Source organism: Chiloscyllium plagiosum, unplaced genomic scaffold, assembly GCF_037043375.1.
Source record: "Chiloscyllium plagiosum isolate Xiang-an unplaced genomic scaffold, Cpla_swu_hap1 HiC_scaffold_23, whole genome shotgun sequence".
In the NCBI taxonomy this organism is placed as follows: Eukaryota; Metazoa; Chordata; class Chondrichthyes; order Orectolobiformes; family Hemiscylliidae; genus Chiloscyllium; species Chiloscyllium plagiosum.
The window spans coordinates 24,680,264-24,707,595 of NW_028270161.1; the positions used below are offsets into that span (position 1 = coordinate 24,680,264).

The 27,332-nt window shown below is 48.0% G+C and overlaps 1 protein-coding gene across 1 annotated transcript in view; it reads left to right on the forward strand.

Annotated features, from left to right (window-relative positions):
* The window catches only part of kcp (kielin cysteine rich BMP regulator), a 151,640-nt gene that overhangs the window by 46,096 nt on the left and 78,212 nt on the right, over positions 1-27,332 (forward strand). The window contains exons 9-13 of the mRNA XM_087999293.1: positions 8,565-8,749; positions 10,036-10,112; positions 12,605-12,701; positions 19,849-19,916; positions 25,693-25,789. Of these exons, the coding sequence (XP_087855419.1) occupies positions 8,565-8,749; positions 10,036-10,112; positions 12,605-12,701; positions 19,849-19,916; positions 25,693-25,789 (524 nt within the window). The remainder of the gene's footprint in view (positions 1-8,564; positions 8,750-10,035; positions 10,113-12,604; positions 12,702-19,848; positions 19,917-25,692; positions 25,790-27,332) is intronic.

Genomic DNA, 27,332 nt, shown 5'->3' on the forward strand with positions numbered 1-27,332 from the left:
AGTCTCTGCAGTGATGACAGGTTTTACAGCAGCAGAGGGAAGCTACTAAAATAGATTAAATGGGCAATTAGCAGGGATCTTCCCCAGGGCAGTGCCACTGTGTAAATGCTGTGTCAGCACCTCGGCTAATCAGAGGATGTGACTGCACAAAGGCAGATGACTAACTGGTCACTTGCTGGAAAATTGGCAAGGAAGCTTTCTGTGCTGTTAGCCAATTTACATTCCATGGCCCCGATAGCCAGGAATATAGTATGTCCCAAAAATTCAGGTCACAAAGACATAAAAATTAGGAAGTGGAATTGAATATTTGGCCTCAAGTCTGATTTGCCATACAATTAGGACATTTTATCTGCTTTTGATCTCAACTCCACTTCTGTATCTCCCCCGACAATCTTTGACACAATTGTGAATCAATAAATCATCTAATTTAAGCATGAATTTATTTTTTCTTTATTCATTCATGGGATGAGGCTGTCGCTAGTTCGGCACCATTTATTGCCCATCGCTAATTGCCCAGAGGGCAGTTAAGAGTCAACCACATGGCTGTGGGTCCAGAGTCACATGTAGGCCCAGAGTCACATTTAGGCCAGGCCATGTAAGGATGGCAGCTTCCCTCCCTAAAGGACATTAATGAACCAGCTGAGTTTTTCCAACAACCGACAATGGATTCATGGTCATCGTTAGACTCTTCGTTCTGGATTTTTGTTGAATTCAAATTCTCGAACTCTGGTCCCCAAAACATTACCTGGGTCTCTAGTTTAACGTTCCAGCAACAGTATCACAAGGCCTTCGCCTCCCCCAGAGGGGGGGTTGAGACATAAGGTTGGATTTTAAAATGGAGTCAGAGAAATTTTGATGAGTAGGAGTCATAGAGATGTACAGCATAGAAACAGACCCTTCAGCCCAACCTGTCCATGGCGCCCAGATATCCCAACCCAATTTAGTCCCACCTGCCAACACCTGGCCCATATCCCTCCAAACCCTTCCTATTCATATACCCAACCAAATGCCTTTTAAATGTTGCCATTGTATCAGTCTCCACCACTTCCTCTGGCAGCTCATTCCATACACACACCACCTTCTGTGTGAAAAAGTTGTTCCTTAGGCCTCATTTATATCTTTCCCCTCTCACCCTAAACCTATGCCCTCTACTTCTGGACTTGCCCACCCCAGGGAAGAGACTTTGTCTATTTACTCTATCCATGCTTTTGTAAACCTCTAGAAGGTCACCCCTCAGCCTTTGACACTCCAGGGCAAACAGCCCCAGCCTTTTCAACCTCTCCAAATCCCCCAACATCCTTGTAAATCTTTTCTGAATCCTTTCAAGTTTCATAACATCCTTTCCATAGAAAGGAGACTAGATTTGCATGCAATATTCCAATAGTGGCCTAACCAATGTCCTGTACAGCCGCAACATGACCTCCCAACTCTTCTACTCAATACTCTGACCATTAAAGCAAGCATACCAAATGCCTTCTTCACTATCCTATCTACCTGGAACTCCACTCTCAAGGAGCTATGAACCTGCACTCCAAGGTCTCTTTGTTCAGCAACACTTCCTAGGACCTTACCATTAAGTGGATAAGTCCTGTGAAGATTTGCTTTCCCAAAATGCAGCACCTCGCATTTATCTGAATTAAACTCTATCTGCCACTCTTCAGCCCATTGGCTCATCTGATCAAGATCCCATTGTAATCTGAGGTAACCTTCTTTGCTAACCACTACACCTCCAATTTTGGTGTCATCTGTAAAATTACTAACTATACCACATGTGGTCACATCTAAATCATTTATATAAATGACAAAAAGGAGTGGACCCAGCACCAATCCTTGTGACACCCCACTGGTCACAGGCCTCCAGTCTGAAAAACAACCCTCCACCACCACCCTCTGTCTTCTACCTTTGAGCCAGTTCTGTATCGAAATGGCTAGTTTTCCCTGTTTTCCATGAGATCTAACCTTGCTAATCAGTCTCCCATGGGAAATCTTGTCGAACGCCTTACTGAAGTCCATATAGATCACATCTACTGCTCTGCCCTCATCAATCCTCTTTGGTACTTCTTTCAAAAACTCAATCAAGTTAATGAGACATGATTTCCCACGCACAAAGCCATGTTGCCTATCCTTAATCAGTCCTTGCCTTTCCAAATACACATGCATCCTGTCCCTCAGGATTCTCTCCAACAACTTGCCGATCACCGACGTCAGGCTCACCGGTCTGTAGTTCCCTGGCTTGTCTTTACCGCCCTTCTTAAACAGTGGCACCACGTTAGCCAACCTCCAGTCTTCTGGCACCTCACCTGTAATAATCAATGACACAAATATCTCAGCAAGAGACCCAGCAATCCCTTCCCTAACTTCTCACAGAGTTCTAGGGTATACGTGATTAGGTCCTAGGGAATTATCCACTTTTATGTGTTTCAAGACTTCCAGCACTTCCTCCTCTGTAATATGGACATTTTTCAAGATGTCACTATCTATTTCTCTACATTCTATATCTGCCATGTCCTTTTCCACAATAAATACTGATGCAAAATACTCGTTTAGTATCTACCTCATCTCCTGCTGCTCCACACAAAGGCCACCTTGGTGATCTTTGAGGGGCCCTATTCTCTCCCTAGTTACCTTTTTGTCCTTAATGTATTTGTAAAAACCCTTTGGATTATCATTAACTCTATTTGCCAAAGCTATATCATATCCCTTTTTTGCCCTCCTGATTTCTCTCTTAAGTATACTCCTACTGCCTTTATACTCTTCTAAAGGTTCATTTGATCTATCTTGTCTATACCTGACATATGCTTCCTTCTTTTTCTTAACCTAACCCTCAATTTCTTTAGTCATTCAGTATTCCCTATACCTACCAGCCTTTCCTTTCACCCTAAAAAGAATATACTTTCTCTGGATTCTCGTTATCTCATTTCTGAAGGTTTCCCATTTTCCAGCCGTCCCTTTACCTGCAAACATCTGCCCCAAATCAACTTTTGAAAGTTCTTGCTTAATACCGTCAAAATTAGCCTTCCTCCAATTTAGAACTTCAACTTTCAGAACTGGTCTATCCTTTTCCATCACTATTTCAAATCTAATGTAATTATGGTCGCTGGCCCCAAAGTGCTCCCCCACTGACACCTCAGTCACCTGCCCCACTTTATTTCCCAAGAGTAGGTCAAGTTTTGCACCTTCCCTAGTAGGTACATCCACACATTGAATCAGAAAATTTTCCTGTACACGCTTAACAAATTCTTTTCCATCTAAACCCTTAGCACTATGGCAATCCCAGTCTATGTTTGGAAAGTTAAAATCCCCTACCATAACCCTCTATTATTCTTACAGATAGCTGAGATCTCCTTACAAGTTTGTTTCTCAATTTCTCTCTGACTATTAGGACGTCTATAATACAATCCCAATAAGGTGATCATCCCTTTCTTATTTCTCCATTCAACTCCAATAACTTCCCTGATATGTATTTTTGGGAATATCCTCCCTCAGCACAGCTGTAATGCTATCCCTTATCAAAAATGCCACTCCGCCTCCTCTCTTGCCTCCCTTTCTATCCTTCCTGTAGCATTTGTATCCTGGAACATTAAGCTGCCAGTCCTGCCCATCCCTGAGCCATGTTTCTGTAATTGCTATGATATCCCAGTCCCATGTTCCTAACCATGCCCTGAGTTCATCTGCCTTCCCTGTTAGGCCTCTTGCATTGAAATAAATGCAGTTTAATTTATCAGTCCTACCTTGTTCTCTGCTTTGTCTCTGCCTGCCCTGATTGTTTGACTCACTTCTTTTCCCAACTGTTCCAGTCTCAGATTGATCTCTTGCCACACTTTTAAATCCTCTTGAGCAGCTCTAGCAAAACTCCCTGCCAGTATATAAGTCCCCTTCCAATTTAGGTGCAATCCGTCCTTCTTGTACAGGTCACATATAATCCATAAAAGATTCCATTGATCCAAAAATGTGAATCCTTCTCCCATACACCAGCTCCTCAGCCATGCATTCATCTGCTCTATCCTCCTATTCCTGCCCTCATTAGCTCGCAGCACTTGGAGTAATCCAGATATTACTATTCTCGAAGACCTCTTTTTTTTTAAAATTCCTGCCTTACTTTCTATATTCTCCTTCAGAATCTCATCCTTTTCCCTTCCAATGTCATTGGTTCCAATGTGTACAATGACCTCCTGCTGGTCCCTCTCCCCTTTGAGAACATTCTGCACCCTCTCCGAGACATCCTTGATCCTGGCACCAGGGAGGCAACACACCATTCTGCTTTTTCGCTGCTGGCCACAGAAACGTTTGTCTGTGCCTCGGACTAGAGAGTCCCCTAACACAATTGATCTCATGGAACCCGACGTACTGCTCATTGCATTAGTGCCATTCTCGATACCAGAAACTTGACTGTTGTGTGAAGCTACGTTTTAAAAAGGTCAGACAGGAATTTTGGAACAGTGACCTAAATGTATCAATATAATGAAAACATGTGACTGGGATTGATGCCTGAGGTCCCAGTGATGGTTAAAGGTTAAAATGTTCATTCTGATGGGTTTATGACAGGCAGAGTCAATGGAATGTAACTGTTTTGTTTTAACTTCCAAGCTGAAAAATCAGCTTTTTCTGCTCAAAGAGGACTAGAGTTTAGCTCAGTTCAGAGGAACCTCTCACTTCAGCAGAGGTATTTTCTAGTCTGTGGAATTTCCAAACCAGGGAAGCTTGTGTAGAAGTCTTAACATTGTTACAACTAAGAAGGTTTAGGCCCTCAGGACTCTTTTATTTGAATTCAGTCGTGGAACGTGGACATTACTGGCTGGCCAGCATTTAACTGTGTTTGAACTGTGCTTACTCAGCCATTTCAGAGGACAATTGAGAGTCAACCAAATTGCTCTGATCTAGAGTCACATGTAGGCCAGACCAGACAGGGATGATAGATTTCCTTCCCTGACAGACATTACTGAACCAGATGCGTTTTCCTGGCAATCAAAAAAATGACCATTTTCATGATGGTTAGTACATTCATAATTCCAGATTTTTAAAAAATTTGAATTCGAACCCAGGTTCTCAGAGCATTAGTAGTCTCATAATAATGACATTTGGCCATCACATCCTCTTAACAAGTGAAAGGTTTATGCTTGAAGACTTATAAAAAAAATGGTGAAGTTGTTAATGCAGTTCATGTCAAAGAAGGTGTCAGTTAAATGGAAACAATAAGTTGACAGAATTCTAATTTCTCTGCATTGAGTCTCTGTAACATCTAGCATTGAAAACCAGAATCGAAGTTGATTTTGTTGTTTGTGTTAAAATCTTTCTGAATTGTCTTCTATATCATTTGGTTTGTTTATTTTTCTCTTTTTTTCTGTGTCATAATTTGATTGTTTGTTTCAAAAGCACTTCTCTCGCCTTCGGTGAATATGTTTTGGTCACAAAGTGCCTCATTAACTAAGTAAAAGTAAATTGAACAAATGATTCATTAGTCAGGTTTCACTCTGGGACCTGGTTTATATAGTAGTACCATTAGCTAGGAATATAACACATTACCTGAGTCTCTGTTGCTGTCTCAGGAGGAGAACTCCCCAGACCAACAACTTTCTGAGATTAAAAACTGTCTCCTCATTTCAGTCGAATCGTCCCAGATTCCCCAGCTAAGGAAACATCCTTTTGGCATCCACCCTGCCTTGTCCCTCAGGATTTTATATGTTTCACAATGATCATCTCCCATTCTTCAAAACTCTAGTGAGTGCTGACTCAAACCATCCAGCCTTTGTTGTTAAGATAAACACCATTCCAGTGAAGCGATTCTCCTATGAACAGCTTCTGCTGAAGCTGTATTTGCTCTGAAGTACGTAGACTGAAATTATGCTTCAAATGCAGTCTGACTGAGGCCCAATATGACCATAACAACATTTTCCTACTTTAACGTTCTATCCCATTTCAATAAACCGCAACAATAATCCCTTGCTGTAGCTGCATATCAACTTTGTGGGTTCATTGACCTGGATACCCAAACCCCCTGAACCATAGAATTCTCTTTCTCCAATCAGATAATATACTGCATTTTTATTCTTGCATCCAAAGTAAACATGTTCACATTATGCCACATTCAACTCCATCTGCCAAATTTTAGACTTAAATTAACTATATCCTTTTGTAGACTCTTTATCTCCTTTTGACACAGTCCTTTCTGATCTTTCATTTTGTTATCAGTAAATTAATCTAACATCCATTGAATCCTTTATCCAAATCATTGGCATGGATTGTAAACAGTTAAGGTATTAGCATTGACCCCGATGGCATTTTACTATTTACAGCTTGCCAACTCAAACAATGAATCATTTATTGAGACTATCTGCCTTTTATGATCTTTACAATCTCCTATTTTCCAATATGTTACCCTCTACAACCTAAGCTCTTATTTTGTGAAGTTCTTTTGACGTCACACCTTGTTGAATGCTTTTGGAAATACAAGTATACTGCAATAGGTATTGTGGCACTGTCCCTTCCTCTGGACAGGTTTGAGTCCCACTTGCACCAGACCTATATAATAACTTCTCTAAACAGGTTGATTCGAAAATATTCGGCATGATGAGAGTTCACCAATATTCACCCTCCATGTTGCTCCCTCAAAGAACTTCAATAAGTTCAGGAATAAAAGAATGACTAGGGTAGGAATAGGTCCAGTCAAAGATAGTAGTGGGAAGTTGCATGTGGAGGCTGAAGAGATTGGGGAGACACTGAATGAATACTTTTCGTCAGTACTCACTCAGGAACAGGACATTGTTGCCGATGTGAATACTAAGTCATAATTAATTAGAATGGACGGCTTTGAGGTATGTAGGGAAGAGGTGTTGGAAATTCTGGAAAGGATGAAAATAGATAAGTCCCCTGGGCCTGATAGCATTTATCCTAGGATTCTCTGGGAAGCAAGGGAGGAGATTGCAGAGCCATTGGCCTTGATTTTTATGTCCTCGTTGTCTACAGGAATAGTGCCAGAAGACTGGAGGATAGCAAATGTGGTTCCCTTGTTCAAGAAGGGGAGTAGGGATAACCCTAGTAACTATACGCCGGTGAGTCTCACTTCTGTTGTGGGCAGTCTTAGAGAGAATTGTAAGGGATAGGATTTATGAACATCTGGATAGGAATAATGTGATCAAGGATAGTCAGCATGGTTTTGTGAAGGGCAGGTCGTGCCTCACAAACCTTATTGAATTCTTTGAGAAGGTGATTAAGGAAGTAGACAAGGGTAAAGCGGTAGATGTGGTGTATATGGATTTTAGTAAGGCGTTTGATAAGGTTCCCCATGGTAGGCTACTGCAAAAAATATGGAGGTATGGCATTGAGGGTGAGTTGGAGGTTTGGTTTAGGAATTGGCTGGCTGGAAGAAGACAGAGGGTAGTAGTTGATGGTAAAGGTTCATCTTGGAGTGCAGTTACTAGCGGTGTTCCGCAAGGATCTGTTTTGGGACCATTGCTGTTGTCATTTTTATAAATGACCTGGATGAGGGGCTAGAAGGTTGGATGAGCAAGTTTCCGGATGATACGAAAGTCGGTGGAGTTGTTGACAGTGAGGAAGGATGTGTCAGGTTACAGCGGGATATAGATAAGTTGCAGAGCTGGGCAGAAAGGTGGCAAATGGAGTTCAATGTGGGTAAGTGTGAGGTGATTCACTTTGGTAAGAGTAACAAAAAGATGGGGTACTGGGCTAATGGTCGGATACTTGGATGAGCAGAGGGATCTTGGTGTCCATGTACACAGATCTCTGAAAGTTGCCACCCAGGTAAATAGTGCGGTGAAGAAGGCATATGGCGTACTGGCTTTTATTGGTAGAGGAATTGAGTTCCGGAGCCCTGACGTCATGTTGCAGTTGTATAAGACTCTGGTGCGGCCACATCTGGAGTATTGTGTGCAGTTTTGGTCGCCATACTATAGGAAGGATGTGGAGGCACTGGAATGGGTGCAGAGAAGGTTTACCAGGATGTTGCCTGGTATGGTACGAAGACCGTATGAGGAAAGGCTGAGGCACTTGGGGCATTGGAGAAAAGAAGGTTTAGGGGTGACTTGATAGAGGTATACAAGATGATTAGGGGTTTAGATAGGGTTAAACATGAGAACCTTTTTCCACGTATGGAGTCAGCTATTACGAGGGGGCATAGCTTTAAATTAAGGGGTGGTAGGTATAGGACAGATGTTAGGGGTAGATTCTTTATTCAGCGAGTCATGAGTTCATGGAATGCCCTGCCAGTAGCTGTGGTGGACTCTCCCTCTTTATGGGCATTTAAATAGGCATTGGATAGGCATATGGAGGATAGTGGGCTAGTGTAGGTTAGGTGGGCTTGGATCGGCGCAACATCGAGGGCCGAAGGGCCTGTACTGCGCTGTATTCTTCTATGTTCTATGTTAGTCAAACGTGACTTCCATTTCATGAGTCAAGTTGACTCTGCCCTCTTCCCCACAGGCTCTGTCTCAACCTCTCTCTCACCCCCTCTGCCCCCTTTCCCCTCCCTATCTCTCTCTCTCCCACTTTCTCTGAGTCTGTTGAGTTGGAGTTCGTTTCGCTTACGTTCTGTGTCCTGTCCTCTGTAGGTTTTGTTTCGAGTTGCACTGGTACTCTGGCTGTCCACTGGGCACTCTCCCAGTCAGGTGCCCGGACCTGTGCCAGGACACAAAGTGCCCGGGATTTCCAAATGCGGAGTGCCGGGTGCATCGCTGTGGCGCCTGTTTCAGCGAGTGGTATGATCAAGGGAGGAGCCGCCATGTCATGTGTCATGGTTAGTTATTGGTGAATCACAGTCAGTCTGTGTCACGTGGACATGAAGGTTTCTCTGTAAGCCGAGATGTATAGAGATGGTGGTGGCAGGGTGGAGGAGTGAACCGTGGGCACTGAGGGGTTGGGGTGCAGGAGAGGGAATTATGGGGTCTGAGTTGGGGAGTGTGGTGGGGAACCAGGTGGAAGGGAACCATGGGGTCTGAATGTGTGGGTGGTCAGGGTGCAGGTGTCAGGGGTATGGCGGTGGGAAGGGGTGCAGGGTGACCACATGTAACCAAACGATATTCCAGCCTTAAGTCAATGTGAATCATTGCATGGGGAGGAACTGCTCAAAATGACTCAACCTGAGTGCAACAGTGAGACCTTCAGGGAATTTGTCTATTCTGATTGAAGTGATAGAAAAGGGAATGTTTCATATCAACAAGGAGACAGTCTGGTTTGAGCCCAAGAGCAGAATAGCTGAGTCTCTTGTGTTGATGGACTGGTGGAAGTATTTAGAAGAAGCATCCAAAACCATAGATAACATGTTGGAAAGTGGGATTAGAATAGTAAGGCGGTTGACCTTGTCCAGCCCAAACTTGATGGGCTGAAGGGTCTTTTTCTGTGCTGTAGACCTTTTTAACCATGACACTCTTACTCCCTCTTGAATATTTATTTGAAGCTTCCTCTGCCATGTCGTCAGGCAGTGCATGCTGGACCTCACCCACTCACTGTATGAAATAAACTATGGTTCATAAGAACGCCCCCTTAAAGTGGTGCAAGGAAGGCACAGGGGCAGAGCTCCATCATTGCCAATCATTGGCACACTGCCCTCCAAACAGAGGGACAGTCTAGCGAACTGGACTCAGGGTGGCCAGTGTAGCAGGAGCAAAGGCCTTGCTTCCCTGAGCGTTTCCCTGCCCCACATGTAAATCCAGCCCAGAGAAACAGTCTCTCTCTTTCCCACTGTGAGGAGCTGCCCAGCTGAACGGCCAGCACCACACCATGACCCACCACCCCCACCCCATCTCCGTCTCTCTGCATTCCCCAACCACAGCCCATGACCCTACAATGGCCTGTCCCACCACCCCCAGAAAACTGAGATAGTGAAGAGAGGTTCCCGGGACGCCAGAGGGAAGAGGAGGTGGGATATTCTGACGGTTTGGAAGGGATAGAATTTGAAGAAGTGAGATGATTAAACAAGCAATTTAATTCAATTTAAATACCAGGAAGAATTGGTATTGTTCAGACCTGGGCCACTCAGTTTGAAAATAATAAATGAGAATTTGTATCTTCTCCCTGTTAAAGGTTGTAGCTACAAAGGGCAGCCTTTCCAAAACGGAGATTCCTTCATTGTTGATACCTGTACATCTTGTGTGTGTTTGGTAAGTAGCCACAAATCACAGATAGCTAGCGAGGAAGAGAGTCAGCACCTTCGGGTGGGGGAGGGAGAGAGGGGGTCAGCACCTTTCAGTGGGGGGGGGGGGAGGGAGAGAGACAGCACCTTTGGGTGGGGGAGAGAGAGAGAGAGTCAGCTCCTTCGGGTGGGGGGAGGGAGGGAGAGAGACAGCACCTTCGGGTGGGGGAGGGAGAGAGAGAGTAAGCACCTTCGGGTGGGGGAGGGAGAGAGAGAGTAAGCACCCTCGGGTGGGGGAGGGAGAGAGAGAGACAGCACCTTCGGGTGTGGGGAGGGAGGGAGGAAGAGTCAGCACCTTCAGGTGGGGGAGAGAGGGAGAGAGAAAGTCAGCACCTTTGGGTGGGGAGGGAGCGAGAGAGGAAGTCAGCACCTTTGGGTGGGGGGAGGGAGAGAGAGTCAGCACCTTTGGGTGGGGGGAGGGAGAGAGAGTCAGCACTTTTGGGTGGGGGGAGGGAGAGAGAGTCAGCACCTTTGGGTGGGGGGAGGGAGGAAGAGAGAGAGTCAGCACCTTTGGGTGGGGGGAGAGAGAGAGAGAGTCAGCACCTTTGGGTGGGGAGAGAGAGAGAGAGAGTCAGCACCTTTGGGTGGGGGGAGGGAGAGAGAGAGTCAGCACCTTTGGGTGGGGGGAGGGAGAGAGAGAGAGAGAGTCAGCACCTTTGGGTGCAGGGAGGAAGGGAGAGAGACAACACCTTCGGGTGGGGGGAGGGAGGTAGGAAGACAGACAGGACCTTCGATTGGGGTGAGGGAGAGAGGGAGTCAGTGCCTTCAAGTGGGGGAGGGAGAGAGTCAGCACCTTTGGGTGGGGGAGGGAGGGAGAGAGCTGGAAATGTGTTGCTGGAAAAGTGCAGCAGGTCAGGCAGCATCCAAGGAACAGGAGAATTTACGTTTTGGGCATAAGCCCTTCTTCAGGAACCTGAAACGTCAATTCTCCTGCTCCTTGGATGCTGCCTGACCTGCTGCACTATTCCAGCAACACATTTTCACCTCTGATCTCCAGCATCTGCAGCCCTCACTTTCTCCTCGAGGGAGGGAGAGAGTCAGCACCTTCGGGTGGGGAAGGGAGGGAGGGAGAGGGTCAGTGCCTTCAGATGGGGGGAGGGAGAGAGGGGGTCAGCACCATCGGGTGGGGGAGGGAGAGAATCAGCACCTTGGGCTGGGGTGAAGGAGAGAGAGAGTCAGGACCTTCGGGTGGGGGAGAGAGGGAGTCAGCGCCTTCGGGTGGGGGAGAGAGGGAGTCAGCACCTTTGGGTGGGGGGAGGGAGGGAGAGAGTCAGCACCTTTGCGTGGGGGGAGGAAGGGAGAGAGTCAGCACCTTTGGGTGGTGGGATGGAGAGCGAGTCAGCACCTTTGGGTGGTGGGATGGAGAGCGAGTCAGCACCTTCGGGTGGGGGAGGGAGGGAGAAAGAGTCAGCACCTTCAGTTGGGGGGAGGGAGGAGGACAGACAGCACCTTCGGGTGGGGGGAGGGAGAGAGGGAGTCAATGCCTTCGGATGGGGGAGGGAGCGAGTCAGCACCTTCGGGTGGGGGGAGGGAGGGAGAGAGAGTCAGCACCTTCGGGTGGGGGGAGGGAGGGAGAGAGGGAGTCAGTGCCTTCAAGTGGGGGGAAGGAGAGATGATGTCAGCGCCTTCGGGTGGGGGAGGGAAAGAGAGTCAGCACCTTCGGGTGGGGTGAGGGAGGGAGAGGGTCAGCACCTTCGGGTGGGGTGAGGGAGGGAGAGGGTCAGCACCTTCGGGTGGGGTGAGGGAGGGAGAGGGTCAGCACCTTCGGATGGGGGGAGGGAGGGAGAGTGTCAGCACTTTCGGGTGGGGGGGAGTGAGAGAGGGAGTCAGCTCCTTCGGGTAGGGGAGGGAGAGAGAGTCAGCACCTTCGGGTGGGGGGAGGGAGGGAGAGAGTCAGCACCTTCGGGTGGGGGAAGTGAGAGAGCGAGTCAGCGCCTTCGGGTGGGGGGAGGGAGGGAGAGTGTCAGCACTTTCGGGTGGGGGAGTGAGAGAGGGAGTCAGCGCCTTCGGTTGGGGAAGGGAGGGAGAGAGGGAGTCAGCTCATTCGGGTGGGGGAGGGTGAGAGGGAGTCAGCACTTTCGGGTGGGGAAGAGAGAGGGAGAGAGTCAGCAGCTTCGGTGGGGGGAGTGAGAGAGGGAGTAAGCGCCTTCGGGTGCAGGGGAGGAAGTGAGTGTGACAGCACCTTCAGGGGAGACTGTGAGAGAGAGAGAGTGTGACAGCACCTTCAGAGAGAGGGAAGGAGTTTCGCACCTTTTGGTGCAGGGGAGACAGAGTGTGACAGCACTTTCAGAGTGGAGGGAGTGAGAGTGTCAAGCACTTTTGGTGAGACGGAGAGAGTCTGCACTTTCCGGGGAACAATGAACAGGTTGATTGGGTGGCCGGATTCCGGGAGGGTTCAATTCTGAGAGAGCCTTGTTTCTGTACATGGTCACTGACCAGATGCTTGCTGTTCTGTTGAAGAATGGTGCTGTGTCCTGTGCCCCAGTGCAGTGCCAGGCTCTGAGCTGTAAAGACCCTGTGAAGAGACCTGGATCCTGCTGTTCAGAATGCCCCCACGGTAAGTGGTTGTGACACACAATGTCTGGAATTTGTTCTCTCAATTCCTGTCATACGATGTTCTAATCGGGAAGCATAAAGGAATAGTGGGAGCCCCAATGCCATTTGACTGGACAGCTGATTGGTAATGCAGGCTGAGGCCTACACTGGCACAGGTCACCATGAAGGTCCCACCATCTCGAACCCTCACCTGAGACATGGTGACCCTCAGTTTGAACCACCACCAATCATCTCTCTCTCTCTCTCTCTCTCTCTCTCTCTCTCTCAATTTGATTGATTACTATGTGTACCAAGATACTGCGACAAGTGCTGTCTTACGTGATTTCCAGGCAGATCGTACAATACAAGTGCATCAGGGTAACAGAACAGCGTGCAGGATACTGCATTACAGCTGCTGAAAAAGTGCACAGAGAGATCAACATTAAGATTAAATCGGTCCATTTAAAAGTCTGATAACAAAAGGGAAGAAGCTGTTTTGGAATCTATTTGTTCAAATCTTTATATCTTCTGCCTAACTGGAGGGGTCTTTGATGATGTTGGTTGCTTTCCCAATGCCACAGGAAATATAGATGAAGTCAATTGATGGAAGGTTAGTTTGCATGATGGACTGGGCTGTGTTCACAACTCTGTGGTTTCTTTCAGTCTTGGGAACAGCAGCTGCCACACCATGCTGTGACGCATCCAGGTAGGATCCTTTCTTTGGTACATCTATAAAAAATTTGTAAGATTCTTTATGGACATGCTGAATTTCCTCAGCCTCTCGAGAAGGTAGAGATGTTGCTGTGCTTTCTTGATTGTCATGCCAACATGGATGGACCAGGACAGATTGTTGGTGATCGTCACTCCCAGGAACTTCACACTCTCAAACATCTCCACCTCAGCGTTGATGCAGACAGGGGCGTGCTCTCCACTCCACTTCATGAAGTCAACGTCCAGCTCCTTCATTTCGCTGACATTGATGGAGACGTGGTTGATTTCACATCAGGCCGTTAAACATTCAATCTCTTTCCTGTCCTCTGTCTCGTCGTTGTTTGAGATCTGACCGACAACGGTGGTGTCGTCAGTAGACTTGTAAATGGAATTGGAGTGGAATTTGGCCCCGCAATTGTGAGTTTACAAGAAGTACAGTAGGGGACTGAGTACACAGCCTTGTGGGGCACCAGTGTTGAGGATTATGTTGGAAGAGGTGTTGTCACCTTATTCTTACTGATTGCAGTCTATGGATCAGGAAGCTGAGTATCCAATTACAGAGAGGAAAGCCATGACCTATATCTGAGAATTTGGAGGTTAGTTTGGTTGGGATTATTGTGTTGAAGGCAGAGCTGTCGTCAATAATTAGGAGCCTGATGTCGGTATCCTTGTTAACCAGATGTTCCAGGGATGAGTATAGGGCCAGGGAGATGGTGTCTGCTGTGGATCTGTTGTGCTGGTAGCAAATTACAAGGGATCGAGGCAGGCTGGAGTGATTTTGAACCATGACTAACCTCCTGAAGCACTTCATAATGATGGAGATCAGAGCCAGCGGGCAGGCAGGAGCCATTGAGACAGGTGGCACGTGCTTCCTTTTGATACCTGGGTGGTACTGGTTGTCTTGTAACAACAGATTGGAACAAAGTGAGGTTAAAGATGTCAGTGAATACTCCCGCCAGCTGATTGGTATTGCCTCTTGGTATCCCTGATGGCCTTGCGAGGGTCATACCTGAATTTCCTGTTTGGTCAGGATCACTCAACTTGAAAGCCTCAGAGTTGGTCTTCAGTGGGGAGTGGATCAATCGGTTCATCCATGGTTTCTGGTTGGGCAATGTTCAGATTAACGTCTTTGGCACCACGGCCTTCTACACACGAGTGAAGCCTGTCACGATAGTGGCATACTCGTTTTGGTGGGCTGCTGAGTCCTTTTTATGGACCAGCCCAGCGTCTTGAAGCAGCCCCATCGAGGTTCTTCAGTTTCCTCAGGCCAGTGCTGTACTACTTTCTGTACTGGGTCCTGAGGCTTCAGTTTCTGCTTCTAAACCAGGAGGAGGAGCACGATGTTGTGATCTGATTTTCCAAGATGTGGATGAGGGCTGGAGCGGTCGGTCAAGGATGTTCTGCTCCTTGGTGGGACAGGAGATATGTTGGTGGAATGTTGGCAGCATATTCTTGCGGCTGGTTTGATTGAAGTCACCAGCTACAATGAAAAAGGCCTCGGGGAATTCCATCTCAAGACTGTTCGTAGCCTTGCATACTTCATCAAACGCACTCTTCACTTCCATATTGGGTGGGATGTAGACTGCTGTTAGGATGGCGGAGGTGAACTCGTCCAGCAGGTAGTACCTTTCCTAGAAGATATTCCAGCTCTGGGGAGCAGTAACCAGGATCACCATGCCTGATCACCGGGAGGTGTCGATGAGGAGGCAGTCTCCACTGCCCCTTGTCTGACCCGAGGACACCGTGTGGAACATGTGATGTATAGAGAAACCTTCATGTTGTAAGACACAGTCAGGTTTAGCAGGAGTGAGCCATGTCTCTGCAAAACAGAGCACACAGTAGTCTCGTAGATCCCTCCAGCTGCTAAGTCTAGCTTTAAGTTCATCCATTTTGATCTCAATGGCTTGGACGTTGGCCTGGAGTATGCTTGGGGGTGGGGGTTGGGTCTTGAAACAGCATTGTTTCAGTCTCACCTTGAAGTCCAGCGCATCACCTAAGTGTCCTGGGTAGGTAGTTGCCCCTAGTTGATCCCAAACGTCAGCGAGTGAAGTCTGTTACTCCTAGAGGTGAGTGAGCGCTCCTGATGGGGTCCTGAGCAACAGTCGCAGTCTTGAACACTCCGGGGGTGGAGCTGGGAGGCAGTATTGCAGTCTGATCAGGCCTCCTCCGTGTCGGCTCGCCACGGGATCAGGTCTTGCTCCCGCGCCAGTTTGGTCTTGGTTCCAGATTTCCACAAGGTCGGGGAGGTCAGGCCTGTGAGAGGCTGAAAGGCCTTCAATCTCTCTGAGCTTGTTGTTCCACATGGGCAAAGTAGGTGGGTGCTCCTGATGGGGTCCTGGGCACCAGGCGCAGCCTTAAATGATCCGGGTAATCGGTCTGGCCCACTCTCCTCGATGACAGGTCACCGCGGGGTCAGGTCTCATTCCTGCGCCAGTCGGACCGCCTTGTCAGTAATTAATAGAAAGATCCCCACACCATCAAGTCTGTTTAAGAGAACGTTGTTAGTAATTTTGACCGAGTTAGAATTGAACTTTAAAATAACAGAACAACTATAAGATATCTAAGAATAGGATCTGCTGAAGACAGCTCACAAGGAGTCACCACATTCTGGCGCCATCTTGATTTTTTTAGTAAGGGAGCCATCCTATGGGCCTGTGAAGACTTTTATTTCTGGTAGATGTGCCTGGAGATTGTAGATGGTGAGCAGGCCTTGTGGAGTCCGGAAGTGAATTACTCACCAGAGCATGTACCTAATCCTGTGTCAGTTGAATTTCTTGTCAGTTGTAACCACGCTGATGTTATACTGGAGTCTCAGTGATGGTAATTGCATAGCCCATCAAAGAGACAGTTACATTCTTTCTTGTTGGAAATGGTCATAGTCTGTGGTGTAAATGTTACTGCCACTTGTCAGCCTGAGCCTGTGCATTGTCCAGTTCTTACTGAAGTTTATTGCTCCAGTATCTGAGGAGCCATGAATGATGCTGAACATTGTGAAATCATCAGAAAACATCCCCACTTCTGACCTTATGATAGAGGGAAGGTCATTGATGAAGCAACTGAAGATGGCTGAGCCTGGGATATTACCCTGAGGAACTTCTGCAGAGATGTCCCGGAGCTGAAATGACTGACTGTCAACAAACACAACCATCTCCTTATCTGCCAGGTATGACTGCACCAGCAGAGAGTTTGCCCCCGATACCTGTGGGTTCTAGTTTTGCTAGAGCTTCCTGATGCCACACTTGGTCCAATGCAGCCTTGATGTCAGGGGCAATAACCCTCACCTTACCTCTGGAATTCAGCTCATCTGTCCATGTTTGAACCAAGGCTGTAAGGAGGTCAGGAGCTGCGTGACCCTGGTGGAACCCAAACTGGGCGTCACTAAGCAGGTTGTTGCTGAACGGGTGCTGCTTGGTGGCGCTGTTGATGACACCTTCCTTCACTTGTGATCAAGAGTAGACTGATGGGGCGGTAACTGGCCGGGTTGGATTTCTCTCACTTATTACATACAGGCTGTGAAAAGAGTGGTGCTGGAAATACACAGCAGGTCAGGCAGCATCCGAGGAGCAGGAGAATCGACGTTTCTGGCATAAGCCCTTCATCAGGAATCTCATCCCCAGCATCTGCAGTCCTCACGTTCCCATACATACAGGACATACCTGGGCAATTTTCCACATTGTTGGTTAGGTGCCAATATTGTAACTGTACTCTTAGTTTGGCGAGGGGAGCAGCGAGTTCTGGAGCACAAGCCTCACTACTGTTGCCAGAATGTTGTCAGGGCCTGCAGTCTTTGCAGTACCCAGTGCCTCCAACCATTTCCGAATATGATGTGGAGGGAATCAAATTGGCCAAAGACTGACATTTGTAATGCTGGAACCACTGGAGGAAACTGAGATAGATCATCCATTTCTGGCTGAATGTTGTTGCGAATATTTCAGCCTTATCTTTTACATTGTTGTGCTGGTCTCTTCCATCATTAAGGATGGAGCTATTTGTGAAGCTGCCTCCTCCACTGAGTTTTTTTGTTGACTATCATTCACAATGAGATGTGGCCGGACTGCAGAGTTTAGATCTGATCCGTTGGTTGTGGGAATGTTTAGCTCTATCTGTTGCACACAGTTTCCACTTTTTGGTGTGCTGTTCTGTGTTTCTGTGGGCTACAACCTCAGTAGGGGCAGCAAGGTGGCTCAGTGGTTAGCACTGTTGCTTCACTGCACCAGGAACCTGGGTTCGATTCCAGCGTTGGGCAACTGTCTGTGTGGAGCTTGCACATTCTCCCTTCTGTCTTCATGGGTTTCCTCCGGGTGCTCCAGTTTCCTCCCACAATCCAAAGATGTGCAGGTCAGGTGAATTGGCCCTTCTAAATGGTGTTCAGGGATGTGTAGGCTAGGTGCATGACTCAGGGGTACATGTAGTGCAATGGGTCAGGGTGGGATACTCTTTGGAGGGTCGGTGTGGACTTGTTGGGCCAAAGGGCCTGTTTCAACACAACAGGGATTCTAATTCTAAAAAGCAATATTTTAGGTATGCTGGTACATTCAGCCTGGTTGATGAGGCAGGGTATGTGGGTCTATGTCCCTTATAAATCACAAACTCCATTCCACATCAGGACCTCTAGTTTGGTCTCAACCAGAGCTTTTGCACCATCAATGTTCTGTTTTGCTACCATATCCTTATCATCACCAAAACCGCTGCTTCCACATCTGTATCATCACTCCATTTCTTTCTTGCACATGTCTACTGCTAAACCACTCATCTGTTTCTGTGTTAGCTCTGGGCCTGAGTGTCCCAATGCCTTCCTGGCTGGATGTACAACTTCCACCCATCAGAAGTTCCAGCCCTTTCAATCCTTCCCGAGTCCAAACTGGGATCAAGTCCCATTCACTGGTTAACCCTGTGCTAGCTGACCGATTCAATCAGCACTCAATTCACCGACATCGCCATCATTATACTACATCCATCCACCAACTCGATTTATTCGGTCCTTGCATGATTCTTCCTCTTTCTGAATCGCCACTTACCCATTATTTCCTCAATCCTTTCTTTCTTATTCCTTTCGGACCCCTTTGACAATCTCCTTCCCTGAACAGTTAACTCTCCACTCACTTTGGCATGGCTTCCTGACTCTTTGACCTCTTGCTGATTGAAATATTTGCCTGTATCAGTCACAGAGTTGGACGTTCCTCCTGTCAGCTGAGTAATGAGGGGGTGGGGTTCTGATTAGAAACATGCAGTTTATGAGCTCCCCGATGTTGGCATGGACAAACTCCGCCAGGCAGCTCGGGTGTCTCGTGCTTGGCCAAGGCTTTCTGTAGATGTCACAGAAAAATAAATCTCGGATTTGAACCACAGCCCTGCTGAAGCAGCAATTCACCATCCTTCCTCTCAGTTTATGTGAGGTGCACACCAGGGACAGATTTGTTCCTGGGAGAATGGAGGAGTGAGGGACCCAGTGGGGCAATGTGGGGATGGGTACTTTTGGTCACAGATCCAAATGCTGCATTCCTTGGTTTGATGTCAGTTTTTGTTTGTCTGATTATATGGAATAAATCATCTTAGTATGTATATAGCATGTTTAACGTCGTAAAATGTCCTATGTAGTGGTTACCTGGTAGCTTTTTTTTTTGTATCATGAGAAAGCTTCGTAATTTGCATTTTTCAGTGATTTGAGTTATTCAGAGCTGAAATACTTGTGGTTTGGTTAATTTGTGTGCATCCCTAGAGCCTATTCCAGAATTCATTTTGTTCATAGCCACCCGGCCCATTGACCCAACACTCCGAAGAGCATCCCACCATATCCCCAAGACCCTGCATTAACCCATGTAACCTACACATCCCTGAACACCATGGGCAATTTAGTATTGGCAATCCACCTAACCTGCACACTTTCAACTGTGGAAGCAGGAAACCCACGCAGACACTGCGAGAACATACGAAATGTACACGGACAATCGCCCGAGGCTGGAATCGAACCTGGGTTCCTGGTGCTGTGAGGCAGCAGTGCTAACCATCAAGCCACTGTGCCATCTATTCATCACATCCATTATCTCCCAGATCCCCATCACCCTTCATTCCCCTACTAACCCAGATTCTCTCGATCTCAACCTTAAATATACACAAGAACTCTGACCCCACAGCTCTTTGTGGTAAAGATTTCCACAGACACTCAACCCTCTGAGAGAAGAAATTCCTCCTCATTTCAGCTGTAAATTAGTACCACTTTAGACTGAGACTATCCTGTGAACACCTCGACCCTCTCAGCATTTACCCTGTCAAGCCCCTAGAGAATCCTTTGTATCAACGAGATCACCTCTCATTCCTCTAATCTCCAGTGAGTGGAGTCCCAACCTGTTTAGCCTTTGCCCACAGGACAGTCCCTCCATTCTGTGAATGCCTCTCACTGTTGCCCACTGTGCCCATGTCCTTCGGTTAATAACCTGGTTTGTGGATTTCCCTGGCAGGCTGTGCGGATGGAAGAACTCACAATGAGAGCTGGAAGGTCAATGCCTGTACACAGTGCTCCTGTAAGGTAGGATAACTCTGACGTACAACAGCATTCCCATCAGAGTTTACGAAATGTGAATGAAGTCTTAAATGGGGAAAAGGTGACCGCGCCCGATGTTGTGGATAAGTTTGTCACACTGGGTTCCTGGTCTTGTTTGGCAGAGTCCACTTCAATCTAATGCTGTGCTTGTGGAGAGTGAGGGACTTATGGGTTTGATTTGAAATTCAAGAGTGTTTCACAAAACAGCAGTAATGTTAATGATGGGATCCCAAATATTTGAAGAGTCTTGTCTCAAGACAACTATAAGAAGGAAATGTGAAGGGAATTTAGCAGAGACCAAAATATCATCCGTGACAAAATTATCAGGTTGTCTTTGGAATCCTCAACACCAGGGAAATGAGCAGCTGAACTTTAACCTAAAACTAGTCAGCTATCACTCACCACACAACTGTAGCCTTGGTCTTCCAGCCAATCCTAATGTATACCCTGAGCTCCTGCACAGAAAAGCCAGAGCTCTTGTTGCAGTGTTTAAGCAGAGCTCTGCCAAAACTCCGCTGTTGTCTGGGGTTACAGCGTCCGCAGTAAACTGCAACCACAGCCTATGCTCACACTGGAATGTGACAGAAGCCTTCTTACCCCTTGTCCAAAGTGGGGGAGTGGCCAGCTTCTTCTCCTATAAGCAGCTGGCTGCTCCCGTTCAGCTGAGGCACCAGCCCTGACAGGATGGTTGTGACTCCCACCCACGTGTCTTCAACTTCATCAGAAATTGACAAATGGTTCTAGAAGACCCTTCACTTATCATGGATTGTAATGAACAGTATTCACGAGAACAGGGTCAGCGACCGTCAGTATCTGTGACAGGTCAAGGGTCCGGATACTCCCTCGAACAAGTCAAAGATTGACATGTTTTCTGTACAAGACAGGAATAGGTTAGATCATGCTCGCTGCAGGACAGTGTAAATCTGATCTTTGAAACAAGCTTTTTCTATTTACCCTGTTCGTGCCCCTCATAATTTTGTCACCCCTCAGCCTCCGATGCTCCAGGGAAAACAGCACCAGCCTGTTCAGCCTCTCCTCAGAGCTCAAATTTTTCAACCCTAGCAACATCTTTGTAAATCTTTTCTGAACCATTTCAAGTTTCACAACATCTTTCCAATAGGAAGGAGACCAGAATTGCACGCAAGATTCCAACAGCGGCCTAACCAATGTCCTGTACAGCCGCAACATGACCTCCCAACTCCTGTACTCAATACTGATTGAGTTGTATCTTGTGAAAATGCAGAAATTAGCCAAAACAGAATTGCATGTGGCCTCTTTGTTGAGTGATCAAAGAATATCAATAGGACACTGACATTGAATGTCTGTAAAGGACATTCCTCTGGAAAAGGGCTGAATCTTCTTGATATTTAGGATGCGATTTTCCCAAATTGTCTTTTGTGGCTGTTTTTCTCTTGTGTAATAAAGTAAATGTCTTTTGCTAATAGTACTTTGGCACCTTCTTGTGAAAATCACATCAGGCTCTAGGATCTGATTTGTCTGGCAAACATCAGCGGAGATCTGAACACTAATGTTCTCTCTCAGTCTGCACTGTAGGATGGCCAAGTCGGGTATAGCACAGAGACCTTTAGACTTGTTCACTGCCAGCACTCCATCACCCCACGAAGCAAATGTCTCTCCAAACGCAGCAGGTGTCTGTACAATGGACACAAACTGTGGAATGGCCTGAGTTACTAAGATTATTGCACCATTGTTTGTAATTCTGGTCTCCTTTCTATTCGGAAGGATGTTCTGAAACTTGAACGGGTTACAAGGATGTTGCCAGGGTTGGAGGATTTGAGCTACAGGAAGAGGTTGAATAGGCTGGGGCTGTTTTCCCTGGGCTGAGGGGTGACCTTATAGTGGTTTATAAAATCATAAAGGGCATGGATAGGATAAATAGACAGAGTCTTTTCCCTGGGCTGGGGGAGTCCAGAACTAGAGGGCATAGGTTTAGGGTGAGAGGGGAAATAAATAAAAGGGGCTGAAGGGGCACCTTTTTCATGCAGAGGGTGGTACGTTTATGGAATGAGCTGCCAGACAAAGTGGTTGAGGCTGGTACAATTGCAACATTTAAAAGGCACAATGTTAAACTGACTGGAATTTGATTTGGATTGCAGGTATAATAAAAGGCAGGATTCAGAGAAATATGGCCTAAGTGCTGGCCAATGGAACTAGATTAGATTGGGATATCTGGTCAACATCGACGAGTTGGACTGAAGGGTGTGTTTCCGCGCTGTACATCTCTATGACTCTAAGTGCTTGTGCAAGGTCGGTGTGTACAGAGTGTGGTGTGTGTGTGAGGAATATATATGGAGAGCACACCGTTTGTAGTGGGTGTTTACTGGATGTTGTGGGTGTTTACAGACTGAGAAGTGTGCACAGGCTGAGGGTGGTGTGGTGGGTGGGTGGGTTCACAGTATAGTGAGTATGTACAACAGTGCCCACAATACATAGGCTCAGTAGACAATTTCCACTTCTCCCCCACCCCAAACCGATCACTCCCAAAATAATTGAGTAACCAATCATAGAGTGGGTGAACAGAATCTGTGAGGAGCTCCTCCTCCAATCACCGGTTGTTTCCCTCCTGTCCTTGCCACTGCTATATGCGCTATTGAACCTATCAACGACAACACGAGGAGAGCAACAATGTGTGATTGGATGAGGAGCACTTGGGATGGAAAGTGGCAGCTGGGAATGAGTGGCTGAAAGTTGTTTCAGCCTTGAAGGGACGTAGGGCTGTGAGAGGGAGCAGGAAGGAGACTGGGAAGAGGAGGCGGGGTGAAGGAGGAGCAGGGTGTGGGGTGAAGGAGGAGGAGGATGTGGGGTGAGGGGTGAAGGGTGCTGCAAGGGGGTATGAAGGATACTACAAAGGGCTGGGAAAAGGAATTTGCAAAAGTGGGACAGGCGCAGGGGGGGGTTTGAAAAAGGTTTCAAAGTCAGAGTTCAGTAATGAAGGAAGCATCAAGATGGAAAATTATACCTGGCCTCAGCCTCCCCAATCTGCCTGCTGCACGTGCATCTGCCCAAGACAGCATCCAGAGGATTAACCACCACACAGTCTTCCTGGAGACTAAGTCCCATCTTCACATTGAGGATCCCCAGCATTGTGTTGTATGGTACTATCTTTGTACTATATGGGATAGAATGGAAATAAAAGTAGCAATCTCGAACTGAAATTACATAAAAAACAGCAGTTGCAGCAGCATTGTACTCAGGAAATGTGCAGCCTCATGGCCTGGTTTACTCTACCGTGACCATTCATGCACAGGATTACTCCGTGAAGACAGTACGGCAGGAAGACAGCTCCAAACCTCCTCCTCAAATCCGATTAACAATGGGCAATCGATGCTGCCACAGCCAGCAAAACTCCCATCTCTGACTGAATTCAGAGAATAGAATCTGCAAGATAGGTGACTGAGAAAGAGGCTGTGGGTTTGGGTGGGGCAAGGGGCCTTGATGGTAGAGCAAGACTGTAAAGGAGAGAGAACAGCTTTAAACCAGTCAATCAAGGTAAACTCCAGCCACTGTGAAAACCTGAAATTGCCAAAATAATGAATTTCTTGAAAATGGATTCAGAATCTCTAGCTGCAAGCTGCATAAATTGAAGCACAGTGATATGGGAAAATGTGGATTATATTGCAATGAATGAACTCGGGAGTTGCATGGAGGCTCAGTGGTTAGCACCGCTGCCTCACAGCACCAGGGTCCCAGGTTTGATTCCAGCCTTGGGTGACTGTCTGTGTGGAGTTTGCACATTCTCCCCGTGTCTGTGTGGGTTTCCTCCGGATGCTCCGGTTTCCTCCCACAGTCCGAAGATGTGCAAGTCAGGTGAATTGGCCATGGCTAAATTGCCCATAGTGTTAGGTGCATTAGAGGGAAATGGGTCTGGGTGGGTTACTCTTCGGAGGGTCGATGTGGACTAGTTGGGCCGAAGGGCCTGTTTTCACACTGTATGGAATCTAATTTAAAACCCTGTCAATTGTTAAACAGACAGATGAAATTGAGATCTGTGATACAATAACTGGTTAAAATCTTCTAGCTCTGCGCATGTTCAATGCAAATGGATGAGCTGAGATCTGGCCAGTATGCAGACGGTGTTATAAGGACAATGTTTTGTCGTGTATTCGTGTGTGTCAGCTACTATATTAAAGAACTGCAGTTTAATGTATGCCTATTGTCTTGTCATGGAGTCAGAGTCAGACAGCACGGAAACCGATCCTTCAGTCCAACTAATCTATGCCGAACTTAATCCGTTAACTATTGCCGTATCGAAGAAATGAATGCTTTCCTTGTATGCTGTGGCTGTGAGTTTAATGGAATCTATATAATTCCTGAAGATATCAATTAATTATTCTAATTCCATATCTGTGACAGTCTAAATACCCCACACATCAATACACACACTAAAGGTATTATCACTGTGTGACTGCACCTCTGTGTAAAGTTAGTGAGAGATACCACCGTAATCCTGAAACCAAAAATAGTCCTGGAGAAAATCTCAAGAACAGCTCTCAAAATAAATATTTTTATCCTTAATGTGCAATTAGGGTGTGTTTTTCTCCAGTTGTATGAGTTGTGGGAGGAAGGGGTGTGTATACTGGATGGGTTGGGGGAGGGATGTGCCAGTTGTGTGGGTGTGTGGGGATGGGGGTGTGTGTCAGTTGTGTGGGTGTGTGGGGATGGGGGTGTGTCAGTTGTGTGGGGGTGTGTGTCAGTTGTGTGGGTGTGTGGGGATGGGGGTGTGTGTCAGTTGTGTGGGGATGGGGGTGTGTGTCAGTTGTGTGGGGGTGTGGGGATGGGGTTGTGTCAGTTGTGTGGGTGTGTGGGGATGGGGGTGTGTGGGTGGGTGGGGATGGGGGTGTGTGGGTGGGTGGGGATGGGGGTGTGTGGGTGTGTGGGGATGGGGGTGTGTGGGGATGGGGGTGTGTGGGGATGGGGGTGTGTGGGTGTGTGGGGATGGGGGTGTGTGGGTGTGTGGGGATGGGGGTGTGTGTGGGTGTGTGGAGATGGGGGTGTGTGTCAGTTGTGTGGAGATGGGGGTGTGTGTCAGTTGTGTGGGTGTGCTAGAGCAGGGGTATGCCGGTTGTATGGGTGTGCAAGGGCAGGGGTATGCCGGTTGTATGGGTGTGCAAGGGCAGGGGTATACCGGTTGTATGGGTGTGCAAGAGCAGGGGTATACCGGTTGTATGGGAGTGCGAGAGCAGGGGTATCCAGTTGTATGGTTGTGAACTTTCTGTAACTGAGGGAACTCTATTCTGTTAGACTTGATATACCGAGAGAGCCCTGCCCTGTCAGAGGGACACATTGAGGGATCCCTCTGTTGTCAGACGGGATGTACTGAGCATCTGCTGTACTTTTAGAGGTGACATTGAAAGGGAGTGTTACACTGCCAGTATAAACTGCAGGAGCTCTGCCACTGGTTCATTATTGATAAAACATTGCTTCCTAAGCAGGGAATGCCGTACTGTCAGGTTCAGTACTGAAGCAACAGGGAGCAGTACTGACCATGTCCTGTTGGAGTATCAATGCTGGGGAAGGCTGCAATACTAGAACTGTAATACTGAGAGTTTATTTCACTGTTGGGTTGAGTGCTGAGGGATCACTGCAGAGTGCTGAGGGCAGAGTGCAGAGTGTCGAACAGTGATGTCGAGATTGAACTTGGTCTTATGGCCTGTTCTAATGGAAGAATCTGAATATCCTACACAACACACCTACTGGTGAAACCAGTGAAAGATATGTTAAGCGATTTGTCTTTCTGCAGAATGGAAATGTCCACTGCCAGGAGGTCGCCTGCCCTCAACTCACCTGTTTGGACCAGTACATACCAGCTGGGGAGTGCTGCGCCATCTGTCGGCCAGGTAATGTCAGACACCCATTCACACACTACATACAGGTAACTCCACACCAGCCATCCCTCGTACCTGGGTAACGCCACACCAACCATCACAAGCGTTCGGGTAAGGTGTGTGAGGGAGGGGTGTGTGCCAGTTGTATGGGTGTGCGAGGGCAGGGGTATACCACTTGTCTGTCCACACCGGCCATCCCTCATATCCAGGTAACTCCACACCGGCCGTCACTCGTATCCGGGTAACTCCACACCGACCCTCCCTCGTATCCGGGTAACTCCACACCGACCCTCCCTGTATCTGGGTAACTCCACACTGGCCGTCCCTTGTATCCAGGTAACTCTACACTGGCCGTCCCTCGTATCCGGGTAACTCCACACCGACCCTCCCTTGTATCTTGGTAACTCCACACTGGCCCTCAATCGTATCCTGGTAACTCCACACCGACCCTCCCTCGCATCCGGGTAACTGCACACTGGCCCTCCCTTGTATCCGGGTAACCCCACCCTCCCTTGTATCCGGGTAACCCCACACCGGCCCTCCCTCGTATCCAGGTAACTCCACACTGACCCTCCCTCGTATCCAGGTAACTCCACACCGACCCTCCCTCGTATCCGGATAACTCCACACCGACCCTCCCTCGTACCCGAGTAACTCCACACCGGCCCTCCCTCGTATCCGGATAACTCCACACCGACCCTCCCTCGTACCCGAGTAACTCCACACCGGCCCTCCCTCGTATCCGGGTAACTCCACACCGGCCCTCCCTCGTATCCGAGTAACTCCACACTGACCCTCCCTCGTACCCGAGTAACTCCACACCGACCCTCCCTCGTATCCGGGTAACTCCACACCGACCCTCCCTCGTATCCGGGTAACTCCACACCGACCCTCCCTCGTACCCGAGTAACTCCACACCGACCCTCCCTCGTATCCGAGTAACTCCACACTGACCCTCCCTCGTACCCGAGTAACTCCACACCGACCCTCCCTCGTATCCGAGTAACTCCACACCGGCCCTCCCTCGTATCCGGGTAACTCCACACCGACCCTCCCTCGTATCCGGGTAACTCCACACCGACCCTCCCTCGTACCCGAGTAACTCCACACCGGCCCTCCCTCGTATCCGAGTAACTCCACACTGACCCTCCCTCGTACCCGAGTAACTCCACACCGACCCTCCCTCGTATCCGGGTAACTCCACACCGACCCTCCCTCGTATCCGGGTAACTCCACACCGACCCTCCCTCGTACCCGAGTAACTCCACACCGACCCTCCCTCGTATCCGAGTAACTCCACACTGACCCTCCCTCGTACCCGAGTAACTCCACACCGACCCTCCCTCGTATCCGAGTAACTCCACACCGGCCCTCCCTCGTATCCGGGTAACTCCACACCGACCCTCCCTCGTATCCAGGTAACTCCACACCGACCCTCCCTCGTACCCGAGTAACTCCACACCGACCCTCCCTCGTATCCGGGTAACTCCACACCGACCCTCCCTCGTATCCGAGTAACTCCACACTGACCCTCCCTCGTACCCGAGTAACTCCA